This window comes from Amblyomma maculatum, chromosome 1 (assembly GCF_055883805.1).
Source record: "Amblyomma maculatum isolate TAMU_Amacu chromosome 1, ASM5588380v1, whole genome shotgun sequence".
NCBI lineage: Eukaryota > Metazoa > Arthropoda > Arachnida > Ixodida > Ixodidae > Amblyomma > Amblyomma maculatum.
This window is the reverse complement of record NC_139344.1, coordinates 408,479,494-408,498,513: the sequence shown is the minus strand read 5'-3', so window position 1 is coordinate 408,498,513 and position 19,020 is coordinate 408,479,494. Positions and strand designations below refer to the sequence as shown.

Below are 19,020 nucleotides of genomic sequence, written 5' to 3'. Positions count from 1 at the left end.
AGGGTACTGGCATTCTAGTTCTGCAACTCCCTTGTGTAACTGTACAGATTTGCAAATGTCTGATTTCCAGGAATGCAACCGCCAAAGCAGGCCTTGGAGCAGAGATATTGTAGCAGAAAAATATGCATTCTGGAGCAGGTACAAAGCAGGAAATGTAGGTTCAGGAACAGCTGTTAAAGCAGAAATATAATCATTTTGGAGCAGTAAAATGCAAACACATACCCAGAAATTCTGGACAAGAGCCTTTTTCAACCAAAAGTTAATTATGAGTGGGTTTTTTTTTTCTGTCTTAATATCCCAGCATAACAATAAATATATCCTCAGATCACCCACTGGGAAGCTGCAGTTTCCTGCTTTCAGGAAAAAAGTTCCAGTTGGTTTTCCACGGCCAACTACTCGAAGTGAGTACGCAACAAACTTCAAAAGAAATATTTTGTCATGTATTGAAAGAGCTGACAATTAATTTCCTTCAAGGTTTCCATAGCAGTGTCTTACTATATTCCACAGTTAATTGGCAAATGCTATACCTGTCAAAGAAAGCTGCGCTTGCACATTTCTACATCTTGAAATTTTATTTAGGTCGAGATTGGCACCTCCCACAATTTCAATACTAGATGGCATGTAAGCCACCGTTTATTCCAAATGATTTTCATTGCAAAGTTTGGAAACAAGAAAATTTGAACGGTGGACATTAAAAAAAAAATATGCAATTAGCCAGAGGTGCAATTATGGGTCTCTTCTGGATGGGCCATTGGATGGGCGGTCCCATTTGAACTATCCATCCAACTCCAACCAGCATGAGTTTTTTGTGCCTAAAAGTAACGTGAGCTTGTTTTTGTTTTTATGCACAATGTTCTCATAGGAGGCTGTGAAGGGAAGCGTCAGCAAGTCAGTGGTGGCAAGCAGCCACGCTGTGTTTAAATGTGACCCTGAAATTTCGACACACCTAATACCGTCGGTCCAAGACTGCCGAGGATAATGCTGCATATGCAAAAACTGTCAAAACGCTTTCAGGAGCCATGTACAAATACGGCATTGCCAATATCCACAGCCCTTGCCTAGCAAGAAGAAAAGAGCAAGCAGGAGGAAGTAGAGCACTCACCTTCTCCATGCGGAGACACATGGGTCGGGGGTTCTGCGCCGTCACACGGTCCGCTATCTCCTGGCCCAGCTGGAAGGCTTCCCGCCTCGATCGACCCTCCAGAAGCACAAACAGGCTGCACACATACCGGGCCAAAACATCATACTTTGTTGCCACTCCATCGGAAAGCTAGGCACCAGATAAGCCAGTGTCAGCAGCCCAGCATCATGCGCAAGACGCACACACTGCTCTCTAGTGCAGGAACTGGAAACATTGAATGACGTTGGAAAAGAGACCGTAATTTGGCAAAAGAGACAAGCCAGTGGGTAAGTTTCCACATTTGCATGCCAGGTGTGTTAGCCCCTAGTACAGTCAAATCTCGTTACTACGAACACCACATTAATGAATTTTTCAAGTTAACGAACTTTTTGAGAATTCTCAACTGATTTCCTGTTTTCAATGTAAAAATATTTCAGAACTACAAATTTCAAAATAGCACATATTTCAGAATAACATACAATATGTACTTTTTTTTATAATCAAGAAACATCAGTATTACTATACAGTCGCCGACCGTTTTTTCGGACTTGAAGGGACCCGAAAAATGGTCCGAATAATCGAACAGTCCGAAAAATCCGTGAAGCATAAAAAATCACTTTATTCAGAGGAAATCGGCTTAAAAAAGTCGCCGATTTTACCTTGCGGCAAATTTCTTTTGCTGGCGACGATTTGCGCTTGTATTTGCGCCAAAGTTGTCGTTTCGCTGTACACGCTAGACAGCAAGTTCACAGCGTTCGTAATTTGTGCAAGCGATGGCTGTGGTAGGCCGCCCGAGTCGTCGTCGGAGTCCGACTCGTCTTCAGGTTGAAGAACCTGGCGTACAAGTTCGTCGTCCGTGAGGTCCGCACACATATCGAGGCCATCGTCCACTTCAACAAACTCGCGGAACTCTCGACTTTTCCTTCAACGTGTCGCCCGACACTGGAAGGTTTTTCGCTAAAGCAGCTTTAAGCCAGAGTAGCAAGGCCTTCTCCAATTCGGGGTGGTCGCCTTTCCTGTCGTTCTTCTGGCTGCTGCTGTGGGACGCCTCAAAGGCGGAAAAAATCTTCTCCTTATTTTTCACGTAATCCGAAATAGTTTGCTTCGACAGTGCGAACTCCTTGGCCACGTCAGCTTGCGATCGCCCACTCAGCACTAGCTTTATGATCGCTGCCTTTTTCTCAAGGGTCATGGTAGAATAGCTCCCACGCTTCTTTGACGGACCCGGCAGCACCGGCGGGGCAATGTCCACAGCCCGAGTGCGCACCACACCGCTCGTCAAACACGCAAAAATGAGGCACTTTTCGTTCAGAGCGGTGGAACCGCCGGACGCAATCACAAAACGGCCAAAGGATTGACGGTGCGCCACTCGGTTGACGCGGTCGGAGAAACTCGTGTGACAACACGGCGGACGTATGAGACAAAGCACAAAGAGATAGCTGCCCGCGTCAGCGTTGGCGACAAAAGCAGGTTGACGGCGATGACAATCCGACTGCCACCTCGAAGTGGTAGAGATTGCAGGGGCCTCTCCTGGCAAAAATGGGGCACCGAAACCATGTCAAGCCAATCCAACTGCAGAGCCAATCCACCTCAATCCAAGATGGCGCTTGTTGCGCCGGCGAAAAGCCGATAAGATGGCAGATTTTGGCCTGCAGGGGACTGAAATTAGTCCGAAAAATCGAACTTTCGGACTTTTAAAGTCCGAAATATCCGTCGCGAATATGTATGCGCTTCTATGGGGTGACTGACGGTGCCTCACTGAAGTCCGAAATATCCTACAAGTCCGAATTATTGGAGTCCGAATTACCCATCGGCTACTGTATAGCCTAAAATTAACAGCGCCACAACTCTCGCATAAAACGGAAACTGCTATTTCTGTGTATGCTGTGGGCTATAGCTATCATCATTACCATATCTTGTGCCAACACCTAGTGCCATCACAAAGCTATAGTTTTATGTGCGGTAGCCAACAAGCCTAGCTACATTCATTTTCTCTCTCTGTGTTGTGTGTCGTTCGCTGGTCGGTCATTCGTGCACGACCCAACTATGAATGCAGCCAGTGAAGGTGCCAAGAAGAAGCTAAAGCAGTTTTTGCTGTACGAAAGAGTAGCCATTTTGCAACAAATCGATGCAGGAAAAAAGCAAACTAGCCTCTGCAGAGAGCTTGGCATTACCCCATCGACCACCGCAATCATTTTGAAAGACTGCGACAAGATTGGCAAACTTCATTGAACACTGAAGATGACGGCGTATCGAACTCTGTGTTTTATAGCGCATGAGCAAGGTCCGCACTTTCATCGCTCAGTGCAATGACGTACACGATGCGGTGTTGAGCAAAGTGGAAGGTGTGGCGAGTTCTTGATCAGTGGTGTGTGCTGCAAGCGCCAGAAGGAAATGATTTCTTCAAATAAAGCAGATTTGAAATTAGTGCAACATTTTTTGAGTTGAGCTTTTGCTTACCTGCATACGTGTCTACTGTCAAGGTGCATCAATTTCGTACCTAAGTTTGACCACTGGCTTATTGTAACTGCAAGTTTTTCATTACAACGACATTCCAAATAACAAACGATTTTAAGCAGTCCCCTGCGATTCGTTACATTGAGATTTGACTGTACTTTTGTACTTAGGCGCACATGTTGAAGCACTAAGTGAGGAAAATAAAGCAGTGCCATCCGTGGATAACAGAAGCTGCTGACAACGGACAAACGCAACACTTCTTGCTAGTTTGCCGAAAAAGCCAAGCATGTGGTGCTCTTTTTCAGCAGTCACCAGATAGCAGCGAGGCTGCCCACATGTAGTACAAGGTCCACATGCACAAATTCAAGTCAAATTTGTTCCAGGGCATGTTTTGCACAACAGTTGTTGGACATCTGTAAGTGCATGCTGGCAAAGCAAAGGAGTGGGAGCAATGAGGCACTTCCTCGGGCACAACACTAAAGTGAATGTGCACTCGACTACAGCAGTGGATTACAATGGAAAAGCTAGCAGCTGCACCAGCTAATCAAACAAGTAATCCCACTCAATTGCAACACAACCGCACACTGATACATTTGCCATTATATTCATCTCACTTAACGCAGAACTCACATAAGACGATAGAAAGGCACACACAATATGAAACGTGGACGAAATGAGATGCGAGACAAGTGTCCTCGTGTCATTCTGTGAGGTCCTTTCTTTGTGTTTTGCTTTCTGCCCCAAATGAGATGAATACAATGGCTTAAAAAGTTAAACTTAACCGGCCCATCAGCCAATCCTTTTGACACATTCGCCACCCCTACCAGGAATCACTGTCAATGACCGGAGTGGGAGTTGGCAAATGACCGCGATTCCACTGGAGTACCTCATTATTTAAAAAGCCACCATCAGTGCAGTTTGCTTTCAACACTCCAGCTGCCTGCCCAAAAGAGAGGGTAGAAGCAGACCTGTCGGTGTCCCCGTAGATGACTCTTGCCCCCGGGACGGTAGCCTCGGCCGTGCGAATGGCTCGCTCCAGGGCCTCCCGACCCTTGCTCACCACACTGTCTGCAACCTGCATCAGGGTTTCGAAGAATCCCGGCTGCAGTCACACCACAGTTTGGTCCTCTACGTTCTATAAAGTGAACTTTCCCTTCAAGAGAGATAACTTGGTACGTTGCAGCAATGAGCCTGGTTCCGAAGTGCCCACCGTGACTCTCTAAACGGCAGTCATGTTATTGCAATCAACAAGCGGAAAGCAGTGAAGGCTGTTGCGACATCCATAAAAAACTGCAGCAATAAAAAAGAAAATAATAGTTGCATACCACCTCTTAACGGGACAGTCACATTGCAGGAAGACATGCTCGTTCGCTCTGCTGAGCTGAAAACAACAGTGAGACTGATCTCTGTGCAGAGACAAAATGATTCACTGCTCATTCCTTTCCTGCCTAAGGCAGTCATGATGAAATTAAACAAAGAAAAATAAGTACAAAGGGACAATTATCATGGACAGAGACGACGTGAACAAGCACTAGAACCTATCTATTTTTGTTGTTTCCTCGCGCTTTTTTAATAGCAGGAACGCGAGTAAACTCTCTTAACTATCAGTGTTACTTAACTAAGACAGTCTGTTTATGACATCCATTATACCACCTAGTACTGCTTGCTTTGTGGTGCAAAGGCAACTTCGTAAAAGAGTGCCAAGGCAAGCCAAGCTCACTTTGTCCTTAACCCTTTTTATTTCAATTGAATAAAAAAGTTCCCCTACATAAATAACTTGTTCAGGCCTCAAGAAAGAAAACCTTCTAGTACTAGTTTTGCAGCATAAAACACTGACAGGTAATTTGTTTGCAGCAATCCAGAAAATATTTTACAAAGTGCCTTAACTGACAATAAATGCAATATCAAAATGCTGCAACTTAGGTAAACACCCGATTCTATTTTGAAAGTGCACATTATGCTTGAAATTGCAAAAAAAATTAAAGAATAAGAAATTAATGTTACTACCGGTGGCAAAATATATTTGTGTTGGAAACGGCAGACAGTGCGAAAATGTTGCTTTTGAGCAGAAAAGAAAATCCTCCTGGTGGCCTAAGAATTAACTCGGAATCACACCTTTACAAGCTTGTGCCCAGCCAAAAACCAAGGAAATTTTTTTTTAATTTGCAAGCGTGCCATAAGTAGACAGTGCTACCAAAAACCAGAGCTCTTTAAAATTACCAGTTGAAAAACTTCCCATGGGCCCCACGCATAAAAAACGGCGGTTCTCACTGATCTAACTCTGGTCAAACTTTGGTCATCTCGTTTTTGCGGTGACCTTTCTTGCCTGGGTCCAATTTTTTTGTTTTCCCACATTTGGCTCATTGGAAGACGATGACTGATTTAACAAGGTTTTAGTCTAGTGTCCTCAATGAGTGAAGTTTCAAACTCTCCTTAGGACCCAAACACCCCATGAATAATTGAAAATGCAACTATGACAGCCAATCTGTTCCTTAACCAACAAATTCCACCATTCACAACAGGTTGCAGTAGAACTCCAAAACCTGATAAGTTCAGATTTTTCTCTAGCAATCCTCTAGAACTTTAGATACAGAACACATCCTATGCATGCATCACATGCCTCCCATTACGCATGCCCGTTTCCTTACCCACTACTAACACATTCATTCATTCGGACCTGGCAGACCACCAAAACCTGGGGGAGAAAGCACTTTCTGCCAAGCACTGGTACTGGCACAAAATAACATCGCTTTTGTAGAGAAAGCTACACTAGGCTAGCATTAGCGAGTTTCGCATGCCAGTCATAAGCCACAGCTACGCGTGCGCCATAACCACGACAACCAGCTGTGCTGCTCGGCCGGTGTTCCGCCGCTGTGCCAACTCGTGATGTCAAGCACCTCGTTAAGCAGCCTCACTGCGCATGCGCAAACCGTTCGCTAGCCCCTCCGTTACGCCGAGTCTCCGTCATCGCGTCTGACTTCGTATCATCATGTGACTAACTGTGCAGCTGAACATTTAAGCCTGAAAGTGCGTACTTGCTGGTCAGAGTGCTATGGATGAAGAAGCGAATGGTGAGTGCGCGTACAGTGTGCAGCATCTTCGGAGACAGCAGAAGCTGCGTCGGATGACTCAAAAATTATTGCTTTGGCGCGTCCGACAGCACATAAATTAAACACGAAAGGTTAAACATGCATCCAAGACGCCGGAAGAGAGGGAAGAATGTCTCGCCAAGCGGCAGTGTCAAGACGTAGACCGACAAAGATGAAAAGCCAAACTTCACTATGCATATCCTAGCCTAGCTGAGCTAAGCCACCGCTGAATTTTTCCCTCCCTGCATGCCGAGCGTGCAACAAGTGGCTAAGAAGTGTGCCAAGCATGCAAGCAGAGCTGTTACCTCGACACATGGCATGCGTCCAGAGAAGCTGGCAGCCGTGTAGCCGTACGTCACGTTGGCAATCAGCTTGAGGCTGAGCTGCTGTGCGTCCAGAACTCGCCGCAAAGCCTGCGCAAAAAAACAGGTGCCACAGCTGTTGTGCTATATCGGGTGGGTAAAGTCACGTCCTACAAAAACACACAACTCTTCATCATGAGGGGCCACCTCTGTGGTGTGGCAGTAACTGTGGCTCCTTAAACAGAAACTGATGTCAACCACACTGGGAAAAGAAAATGCACGTAAGTGCTTTTGTGCTACAACATTACAGATCTGCATTTCAGCTGGCTTCTTTGGCATCGGCTGCTACTTTTTCAGTAGTTTCACCACAACCTCACCTACTTTTCAGTAGTTTTCAGTACCACAACCTCACAACCTACTTTTTCAGTAGTTTCACCAAAACGCTTTCTACACACATGACAGTGCGGACTCACATTTCTGCTTATTCTCAGCAAGTGTGATTCCTATATGTTTTCATCTTTCAATGAGGCCGACAAGGACACACACACATAACAAATCATCAGAAATTTGATAATGGTTCACTTGAAATTACAGTCAACTGCAAAATTGTTGCGGTTACAATATTTGCAATGCTAACTTCGCTAGAAAATGTAAGAAAGTAGCGTGCTGCTCAGTACATAATTTGCAGACTCTGTTACTTTTGGTAGCCTTAAAATTTGTTGCCCATTTACAGTTAAACCTGGTTATAACAAAATTGTAAAATGTCCGCGATTTTTCGTTACATCCAGGTTTTCATTGCATGCACTTTTCGCATGAAGACCCAAAAGGACAATGTAGAATGAAAACCAAATTAAGAATTCATTGCAAGGGAAACCACCAACAGTAAATCAGAATTATTCGAAATCATAGAAGCGGTGAAATGCTTCGATATTGCGCTGATAGCGCGGCGCGACTGCAGCAGCAGCCTCTACCTCCTCTGCAGCTCGCGCGACACGTCTAAGCAAGGTAGTGTTGGTCTACGAGGGAGCGGGGAAAGGGGAAAGCAGGAACTATTGCAGTGCCATGTTCCTACAGCAAAAGCAGCGGAGACTGCTGCGTCTTTCAAGGAGATGCAGCGTTGGCGCTGTAACATGGCGCATTGTATCAACTGCGGTCGCTTGTTGCTATAGTAGGCATTCCTCTCACTTCAGTTCATGCTTTACTGTCCTGAAACCTGCGTGGTTATGCCAAGTTTTCAGTAACTCGGCACTAGCTAAGAGACAGTCGGTGCTCCAAGTTCGCTACATCAAGGTCAACCACCGCGACATATTAGTTACATAGAGTTTTCAAATACAGTAGACTCTCATTAATTCAAACTCGAATGGACCCCGTGATTTTATCTGAATCACAACACAGTCAATTTTTGGAAGATTATACATTCCGGTAGTGTGTATTATAAATCACCCTTTCTGTAATTATCAATGCCCAACTCGTCGTAGAAATACTGAAAATTAATTACAGTAAAAGCTCGTTAATTCGAACTTCACGGGACCGGGAAAAATGTTCGAATTATCCGATGTTCGAATTATCGAATGGCCTGGAAAAAACTGGCCAAAACCGTCTGTACTACGGTAAATGTACCGTATTTAGTCATTTAGTCGCGTAACGAACTCGCTCGCATAATGAACCCACCCAGCCCCGATTTGTGCCTACGAATCTGAAAGAAAAAAAAATAATAATAAAGGCGCCAGTCGTTAGCGAGTCCCTCTGTTTCGCGCCTTCATGGTCCATAACGCATTTCTTGGCAGTGCGCCAAGATGCTGCGCGGCGATAACGGCGTGTTTATCTTTTGACTTTAGCTCCCGCAGGGAGGGAAGCGAACTTGGCAAAGTGCCAGCGCTTATCCGGTTGTGCAAGCCTCCTTTTCAGTACGTTCGCTTTATCATGCTATGAGCGACTTGGGCGGGCGCCCCGTCTACTGGTCTACTGCCACTCTAATCATCGGAGCGAACGGTGCTAAAAGCTGGCATCATGATCGCGGCTGACTCGCGTGCTTCCGTTGACGACTGATGGGTGGAAGGATGGATGGCTATCGCAAAAAAAAAAAAAAGTTTAACCCATAGTGCCCGTCCGAGATCATAGCCTTTTATGGGCATTGGCTGGGACCGCGCCGACAGTACTTATCCCTATTTCCAAATTAACAGGGTTGGAATTAACGAGTATTTAGTTGCGAGCTACGGAGGTTGCGCAGAAGCGAGAGCAGGCAGCTGCCGCCGCGCGGCCATGCACTGACCTTGCCGCGGCCGCGTCCCCTCCCTTCAACGCCGCCGGCCGCCACGCCGGTCATGGCGCCATTTAAGTTTTACCCACTCTTCCATGGTTTTACTTGGTTCCTTATTCTGTCCCCGTTTTGGACGTGCGCAGCCTCTAATTATGCCTGCGGATCACGGAGGTGTTTCTTTACCCCCCCCCCCCCCTTTTTCTTTTTTTTGCCGCGTGATGTGCGCCAAGCCGCCCAGACGCGGTGGCGCGTAGTTCGAATTATCCGTAGCGGAACCGACCCGCGTTCGAATTAACGGGCTTTTTTATACACAGATCTCTATGGAGCTTGGCCGGACCAAGTAGTGTAGTTCGAATTATCCGAACATTCGAATTACCGAGGTTCGAATTAACGAGCTTTCACTGTATATAACAAGCTGCGGCAGCCGCGGAGCAGCGAGCAAGTGCTGAAAATTCCCAAACTTCGCGCTCGCACCATTCCTCTCCCGTCGAACTAAGCGCCGCCATCTGGGTCTTGCATTGTTTGTGAATTCTAGCGCTTTCTTTTTTCACCCTCGGTGATGGTGATGGTGGCGCAGTCGAGGCTTGGCTTGTTTTCGATTGGGAGCCTCGCGACAGCTTTCGAGTTTCCCGCGCTCAAATTCAATGCTGCTATTGGGCAAAGCGGGCGCTCCGCGAGAATGCAGCGGATCGGGCGACTGCTATTGGCTACTGCGCCCACTGACGCGTTGGTCTCCGTCGGCTGCCGGCTGCCTCCCCCATGTCGTCTGCTCTAGCTCTGTGCTCTTGTTGACTGTCTCTGTACTTCGTGCGTTCTGTTGGCCTTTCACATTTTTGCGATTGCCATATTTATGATCTTTCGTCGTGCCCTGAGAAAGGTTTCGAGCAACGTGTCAAAACGTCGCTCGATGCCTCGAGAAGCGACACATATTTGGTGCACAAAAGCGAAGGCCGTCCTCACGGCAAGGCGCGTCGCCGCCGACTGCATCGACGCCTGCCGCGTCCTAACATCTGTTACAGTGGATATAAGAACACCAATTTGCACCTAGTGGCAGTAAAGCAGTAAAATATTTTCCGGTGTGGACACGCAAAAGGTACGAATTAACCGAATGGACAGTTTGAATTAAAAGGCTTTTGAATACATGAAAGAATAGAGAGAAAACCAAAACTTTGAATGCTGTTGCTTATTTCTACTAAATGTAAAGACATTCACCTCTGTATATATGGACAGTTTGGTGCTTTTTAGCAGCATGGTGCAGCCAATATTCTTTGCAACAAGACTGGAAGCACAGCTCCCATAATTCTCTCATCAGGAATGGAGCCCTCCATTCCACAATGCAAGGCGAGACACCAGATTTCAGGGAAGATGTAATGCAGAAGGCGGAGCTAGAACCAACTTCATTCCAAACCACCAAAGCAGATACATTATGGCACACACAATCCAGTTCTCTCAGTACCACAAGTCCACAAACCTACATTTTCATTTTCCTGCCCCTCTCACAATGTTCTACAAGAGAAATTTTGGCTCAAGACCACCTCAGATTCTAGGCTGAAAGTAACACACAACCGGTAGAACTATTAAATGATTTGCACATTGTAAATCCCTTGCAAAAGAAAAGTAATATGGGAACACATGCAGGCCATTGGTGAGGTCCAAGCAGGAAGGGCAACAGCAGTGAACAATACAATAATGTAAGAAAATGACATGCAGAATAAGCAGAAATGAATTGGCAATGAACATTAATAGTGAAAGTACAATACAGTGATTTCAAACATGGCTCTGCACATTGTAAATCCCTTGCAAAAGAAAAGTTTATATGGGAACACATTTTCTCCAGCAAGGGGATTCAAAATGTCACTTCACTTTGCCAAGTCCATTGCACTACGGGGCAGATGGAAATGAGCACTTTCAAATGCGCTACTATCGATTTACAAGAATGCGCTGCGTGCAGCTAGACAATGCTGCTTGACCAGCAGCTGGAGGGAGGGACTGAAATGCTGAGAGAAACGAACTGTGCCATGTGAAGGACCTTCATGGGTCTGTCCACTCTGTCATGCAGAGAGCAAATTGTGGGCTTCCGTGTCTGCTTACCTGATCTGTGCAAAGGGACATGGCTTTCTTCACCATGAGTCTCGTGCCAAGTACTTCGTCCAGCATTCTGCACATGGGGAAAGAATTTTGCCTCAATGAGAACAAATGACAGTTGTCTTGTCTTGAAGGAATGCTAAGCAAAGTTTGAAAGAAATAAATGTGTGCGCAGTTGCGATTACTGCATACATTAAAGTGCACCCCACTAATGCAGATGCCCACCCTAGCAAGAGAGAAAAAAAAAAGAAAAAAAAAAAGAGCAAAGGAGCAAAGTTTTTCGTCACTGACCATCAAGGGGGATTCGGCACTTAAATTTACTTTCGTTAATTTATGCACGAAATGCAATTGCATTTAACACAAAAGTGCAATTTTTTCCTGCTGACTTTAGAAATTAACTTTATTTAAGCCAAGTGGTATAGCTGTTGAGTAATTACCATCAAATTCATAATAAACCCATTCTCTGGTCTTTAAATAATCAAGGATGAAGTTTGCAACACAGTTATTTGAGCAAATTCGCAAAGGCCTGTTTTTCTGTACAATAAAGCTTTAAGTTTCCTCTTTTTTTTTTTTTTTAATTCATAGTAGTCACAAAAATATGTTAAAACCCAGGATAAAAATTCATATTTCAAAATTTCTTATATTTAGATGGGACAAATGTTTAATATAATTAAACGGTGCGAGTTGAACCTAATCCTAAACTATTCAAAATTTCGGATATGCTTAAAAACCTCTATGAGAACCACAAAGCCGTACATATTGAGAAAGAAATCAGGCTTTGCTGGCCTTTGGCACATATGGCCATAATTTTATGTCATCTAATGCTTTTGAACATGGCGTACAATATCTCATTCGTATCAACACGGCACAATTGCTGCAGCTGTCCAAGTCTAGGGCCTAGAGAAACCAGAGTCAGGGATTTCATGAGAAAACATTGTAAGCTAAGGTATGACATAAGGCGTACCTTAAGGTTAAGATGGTACACCTTAACAAGATTTTGCTGCACAAGAACACACCTTACAAAAGTTGCCGACGAATATTTCAGGGCAAAAAGAATGCCATTCATAGAGTGGGAGAAAAAGATAAACGTCAGAAAAGGCTGTTCTCACTGTGGCAGCAGGCCTTTGCGAATCGAGGGCCGAACGAATGCCACGCCAGCCGGAGACACCGTGATGTGGTCCCGCAGGCTCTGAAAGAAATGCACAGCACCCCCTGTCAGTGCCACATATACCACTCCCGACTTCTCGGGAACACAGGGCCTTTACGAGGTCCAGTGCCTCAGCCAACAGGTTGCACCAGGTCACAACCCAACTCGGCCCTTCAGAAAGCTGCAGCTACAGATGAAGGCATCAATAAGACTTCCACAATGCCAGTTGGAGAGGCATCCTACCAAACCTGTTTAAACAAAGCTGTTCACATCTCAAACCTGACATAGCTCTGCTACGGCAAGAAACAGAAGCACCTATCACTAAAATACATTCAGAAATGGGAGTGAATGAAGTGTATGTTAATTCAAATTTCCTTCATACAAACTACTGGTCTATTCCATCTGCTGGTCCAGTTAACATAAAATCTGTTTAAAAAAAAAAAAGAAGCTACCCTTAATTCAAATTTTGCATACTTTAAGAGGTTTTAGGACTGTAGAAGGCAAAGACAGCTGAGACAGCAACATATAAAAAACAGTTTGTTTGTTTTTCTTTTCAACTGCAGACAGCTCTGGGTTCTGCCCTGTGCTCCTGGCCAATTTTCTATGCGTGTTTGTTTAGTCTCAGAAGACCTTAAATAAAACAGAACGTTAGAATGCCTTTACACGTACGCATTTAAAATACACAGTTCCCTACTAACACAGCTGACACAACCTCAAAACACTGCCAGACACCAACCTGTTCTTTCATGGCCATGGGCCAATTCCAATTGCTTCAGGAAGAATAGCTTGAGAAAGGTTGTCAGCCCATGACGAAAAGCTCTGCCACAGTCTGGGTGACATATACTTTCCAAACAGTCCTCCATAACAAACCTAAGCATCTGACCCTGATATACTTGCACCCGTTAGTGCAATTGTATTCACTATACTGGGCAAGTGCTCAACCATTGAGGCAGCGAAGAAGTTCAGGGAGCACTGGCCTACCAAGAAAGGTCCCTCTTGCCCCCCAACAGGGGATATAACCCTCACTGAAACTGCCTGACAAGCTGGTATTTCTCTCATAATGTATGGGTGGCAATGAACCCTTGTTCTCTTTATATCTATTTGCTATGTCCAGGTCCAACATATCTCGTTATATTGCACACAAGTACAGACAGCTGCAGTGGGAAAAGATTAACTAACTGACTGAAGACTGGTAGGAAACAATTTTCACTGGTGGCTCTACGGCACAGGAAGATGCCAATAATGAGAATGCCATGACTTTCCCAACCCTGTCTTGTGGAAGGTTCGGCAGAAAATGACTGCTTACAGATTTTTCTATACTTTCTTATTTTTCCGCCCAGCTGGTCACCATCACCTGTGCTAAGCTCTTTCCGCTAAGTCCCCAACGAGATCTACTTGCGCTCTACAGGAACACAATGCATATGCTCAAACAGTTGTGCTGCCACTGTCGACAAGTGGCAGAGAAATGCATGTTGTTTGTGATAAACGCAAAAACTAAGTACAAGACTTGCAATGCATTCTATTCAATATGTACAAACAGTAAGTTCTAGTATTTGACAGAACAATGTCTATGATTGAGATTTGCTGATCGACACAACAAGTTTGTCTTTTCACAGCCAAACTGCGCACTTTCGCCATTCCCTACTCAATCAAATTTTAATGCACATTTTACATACAGAGACGGAAGCAGACTCAAGCATTTTGGAGCAGCTCAGGCAGCGGTAATAAAGCCACTCTAGAGCAGCTTTGAAGCAACAAAATGAGAATTTGGGAGCATTCTAATTATTATTTCGGCATGTTTCTTGAGTCATAAGCATTTAATAACTGCAGTTCACTATTCCTGACAAGCAAATATATCGAATTTGATTCCATTTTATTCAAAGTTCAATGCTTTGCTGACAACGCAAGCATCTCTAACAAGAAAAGACAAGGCAGCCAAAACATGTAGAGATGTTTAAGATAACACAACTGACTTGAGCAGCAGTTTGAAACAGACTAGCAGCAAACAGAATACTTGCATCTACGCTTCTTACCTGCGAGTCAAGTTTGACTAAAAGGTTTTCACTATTTTGACTTGACAGATTCAGCAGATGTGGAGTCTACCCCTTCCATGCGCTCGAGCCCTACCACTGGTTAGGGGGTTCACATCAAAGAACAGCACATTTCCACCCCCATCTTGTGTATACCTTTACGATCCTATGCTTGTGCTGATAAATTTCCTGGCACTCAGCAATGCCTTCAGGGAGGATAGATGCCTTTTCCTCTAACTTCTTTACTTCCCAGCCTTTTGCCAGTGGCTTCCAAGTTTTCACTCGAGCAACAATGAACTTCCTTTATTTATACACCTTAGCGATAAGCCCTGTATAGCTTTCCAATACCCTTGAGAAGGTTTCTAGTGATCGGCACCTGTGGCGCCACTTCCGTGAAGTTGAAATTACGCTTTTGTCTGATTTAGGCTTGACAGAAATATTATTAACCCTTTGAGGGTTTTTGCCGTACATGTAGGGTGGCAGTTTTTCATTGGTAAGGGTACAGCTTCAATCCTCCTCATTCAATCCTCCTCTGTTTGAAATTCCGCCCCCTAATGACGATACATGCTCATTGGAAGGTGCTGCCACCTCCCAGGAATTACAAGAAGCATTAGAAATTTATTGCACTGCCTTCTTGGAAGATAACAGTCCCAGCTGCAGCGTGTGTCACCAGGTCTGCCTGCAACAATGCCCTTTCTTTCCTGGTTGCTGTTTCCCTGGGTGATGGGCAAGCCACACTTGATTTCTATCTTTATAGGTACTTTCATGCAGGGGATAAACAGAACTGATTCCTAGCTGCAGCCTGTCACCCAGTCCAGAGCCTTGCATGGTTTGAGTCCCCCACCCCCTTGCCAAAAGCTTTTTTTTAATCTTTATGGCCACTCTGGTAGAGCTATTTCCATCTTAATTGGGGCTGCTGCTAGTTTATCATTGATACTCATGAGGTATTCCCGTTCTCCTTGTTTACCGAGTTTCCTGAGGTTCCCCAGCTTGAAGTGTCGAGCGACGTTGTCTCCAAAATACAGTTCCTAATATTTTTTTTTACAACTTTTCCCCGACTTTACTCATTTTGTACTTTCAAAAACTGCAATAAAGCAATTTGACCATTTGGGAAAGTTTTTTTTTTTCATTAAATTTGACCCTCAAAGGGTTAACAAAAAGGCTCGATGGCAAAGTACTTGCTTGCTTTCACAGAAGAAGCATAGAACAACTTGTGCTGTTCTATGCAGCTGGACAAGTTTCCGAACAGGTTGAGGTAGCCTGCGGCTACTCTTTTGCTCGCCGTTCCCACTTATCCCTTCAACGGTGGTTCAAAAGGCTAGGAGAAGGTACTACGCCAAGTGCACAGGACATTCTTTCGTAATCAATTGCCTCCAATTGCTTGTGGCTTGCTTTAAATTTATCTTCAAACAAACACTCATTATCCTCTAGTATTCACAAACGAACATTTATTATCTCCATTCTTTTCTAGTTTATAAAAATTTTATGTGCCTTATGTCTCATTGCAAAACGCAGTATAACTCTGCCACCGGTGTGCTGTCATCATTCCAAATACAGCGACCCCTTAGCATGTACGCACGACTCGTGACATCCCACTGCCCTGCTGTGCTTCACGGCACTTAAATAGACTGCATCGGAACACATTTTTTGGTTGTCAATACAATTACCCACTGAGCGGCAAACACTTGTGCTCTACTAAATTTAATGGCAGAACATCAAAGCAGCTGGTTTGGAGCAGTTTTGGAGCAACAGTGCATTGTGGAGCAGGATAGAGCAAATGAAGCAGCACTTCCACTCCTGTTAATAACATTGCTTCTTGAGCAACCCCCGCTGCAAAAAGCAATGCAAGCAGCACTGGGAGAGTGCAAAAGCACCAAAACACCCGCTCAAAATTCAGCTTCCTGAGAGACAAAATAAAGAAAACATTTACACCATTATGCGTTCTCAAGATCTCTTACTTTTTATCAACTTAACAGGTGCCCTTTCACAAAGATGAAGTTAAATTATAGTACCTACACAGCAACTATTACTGTGCTAATTAAGCTTTCACCTGCTGATACCATTAGTCAGTGACGTCCTTACTCACCAACATAAAAAGAAAAAAATTAGAAAGGCATTGCTTGTACCACAGACTATATGTATGTAAGTCGAACCTCGATATAATGAACCTCAGTGTAACAAAATTCGTGATGTAACAAACTTTTTTTTTATTTCACAATCTCTACCCCATTGAAAAACATGTATTTTTATTCGCAATTTAACGAACAAATTTCATGCCGCATTTTCGATTTAACGAAGTCCTCGCACATCGCATGCATGTACCAATAGCCACCTTGACAATTGGATGAGAACTAAAACTCCAGCCGTGACACACCGCATTTGAAATCTGCCCTTTTACGCGGCAATTTTGCTGGCAGTCTGGGATCTAATAAAATGATGACAGGGGCATACCGCCGTGCCATCCGAAGCGTGCATACAAAACCCACGATGTGGAAGTTTTAGGACGCGTCACGTCATGATGTCACTGGCCAAATGACGAAGCGCTAAGAAAAATCAATGCAAGTTTGAGGGGAGAGTTCAATACGCGGGGAAAAGTTTATATTCCTTCCTTCCTCTTTTTTTTTTTTTATGAGTCGTATATCCCAGCCATCAATCATCAAAGAAACCACGCGGTCAGCTGCGATCATGACGCCGGCTTTCAGCATCAGTCGCTTCAAAATGCACTTGCTGTTATCACAGATTCCAATGATCGTGTGGCAGCGGACGGTGCCCACCCCAATTGTGTGATAAAGTGAACGTACTAAAAACCAGGCTTGCACAACGGGAGGAGCCAAGCAAGCCACCACAGGCTCTCCTCTCAAGGCCACTGGTGCTCTGCCAAGTCCTCTCCCCCGCCAGCACCCCACCACTAGGGCTAATACCAAGAGACACACGGTGATGTTCACGCTGCCAAGAAATGGCCTGGCCTGCGACGGCGCGAAACGAAGGGATGCGCTAACGACTAGCATTTTTTTTTCTAAGTGTTCTCAGTCGCAAAAATGGGAGCTGGGATTTGATACAAGTAAATATGGTACGCGCACGTGAAGCCTAAGGAAGACTGCCGTGCCCAAGGCAGCCGCACCGGCGATGCGGACATAGACTAATCTAGTTCACTATAATATGATAGCGTCCCCGTTAAAGGGTTGAAGTCCATGGATTAGCTGATCTAGAGACTTGTCTCTGTTCTGTTTGCAAATATTAGATGATGATGATGAAACCAGTGGCAAATCTAGCGGCGGTTTTGCACACGCGGAGAAAAATTATGCGTTTTCTATCACTCATTATGTGCTTCTGACATAAAATAACATCCTTTACCCTTGTTAGCACTAATATTGAAGAATTTCTCACTTATTTCATGAATTCATAATTTACAAGTTCCCAACAGTGTTCCATGAACCTGTTATTCATTCAGGCAGCTAAAGCATAGCAACCTCAACATAACAAAATTTGCAATTTAACGAAATTTTCGGCTGCAAGTAGGACTTCGTTATATCGAGGTTCAACTTATATGTGCCAATCAACGGCAACACAAGCTCTGAGGTTAATGCTCAATGTGTGGCCTGGTGCAAGTTGGTGCAACTGAGCCCTTGTTGTCTGAATGTTGTTTGTTCACTCCTAACAACACGGCTTGGCTGCATGAAGCAAATTAGACAAGTCCAGTGCTCATTGATGACCTAGACTCATCTCTAGATTTGAGGAGAGGAAAGGCATGTAACTGGCTCGCATTGTTGGTAAACAGGTGAGACTATGAGGAGGGGGAATGTAGAAACTAAATGCCAACCTTGCCAGTTAGGCTCTTTTTCTTTTTACCAAACCCAGCAGAGGGTCCGAAACGGAAATAAGGCTAAGCTGAGGACCAGAGAATCTATATGCTCCATTTCGATAGCTGTTTGCATCTTTACGGAAGATAAGGGAGGCCTGAGTCAATCCAGATCACCATCACCATCATCAGCCTGACTATACCACTGCAGGGCGAAGGCCTCTCCTATATTCCTCCAATTAACCCGGTCCTGTGCGAGCTGCATCCACTTGACCCCTGCGAACTTCTTAACCCCATCCGCCCACCTAATTTTCTGCCGCTCCCTGCTACGCTTTCCTTCCCTTGGAATCCAGTTTGTTACCCTAAGCGACCATCGGTTATCCTCTCTTCGCACATGTCTTGCCCTTGCCCATGCCCATTTCTTCTTCTTGATTTCCACTAGAATGTTAGTAATTTGAGTTATTTCTCTGACCACTCTGCACGCTTCCTATCTCTTAATGTTATCCCTACCATTTTTCGTTCCATAGCCCTCTGCGTTGTCCTCAACTTAAGTAGAACCCTCTTGGTTAGCCTCCACGTCTCAGCCCCATAGGTGAGTCCAATCCAGATAGCATACATTCAAAGACGTGTGTTCCTGCTGCACTTCTGAGTTGTGGCTGATAAGTAAGTAGCTTAGCCAGATCATCCTGATAAGCCCAGGCTGCCCTTTCGCAGAGCTTCAACCAGCCCAT

At 44.7% G+C, this 19,020-nt stretch overlaps 1 protein-coding gene across 1 annotated transcript in view; it reads right to left on the bottom strand.

Moving 5' to 3' along the window:
• The window catches only part of PolZ1 (DNA polymerase zeta catalytic subunit), a 138,034-nt gene that overhangs the window by 11,098 nt on the left and 107,916 nt on the right, over positions 1-19,020 (bottom strand). Inside the window, exons 23-27 of the mRNA XM_084596365.1 lie at positions 12,423-12,502; positions 11,320-11,386; positions 6,972-7,079; positions 4,546-4,652; positions 1,103-1,217 (exon numbers count right to left, since the gene is read on the bottom strand). Coding sequence (XP_084452491.1) covers positions 1,103-1,217; positions 4,546-4,652; positions 6,972-7,079; positions 11,320-11,386; positions 12,423-12,502 — 477 coding nt within the window. The remainder of the gene's footprint in view (positions 1-1,102; positions 1,218-4,545; positions 4,653-6,971; positions 7,080-11,319; positions 11,387-12,422; positions 12,503-19,020) is intronic.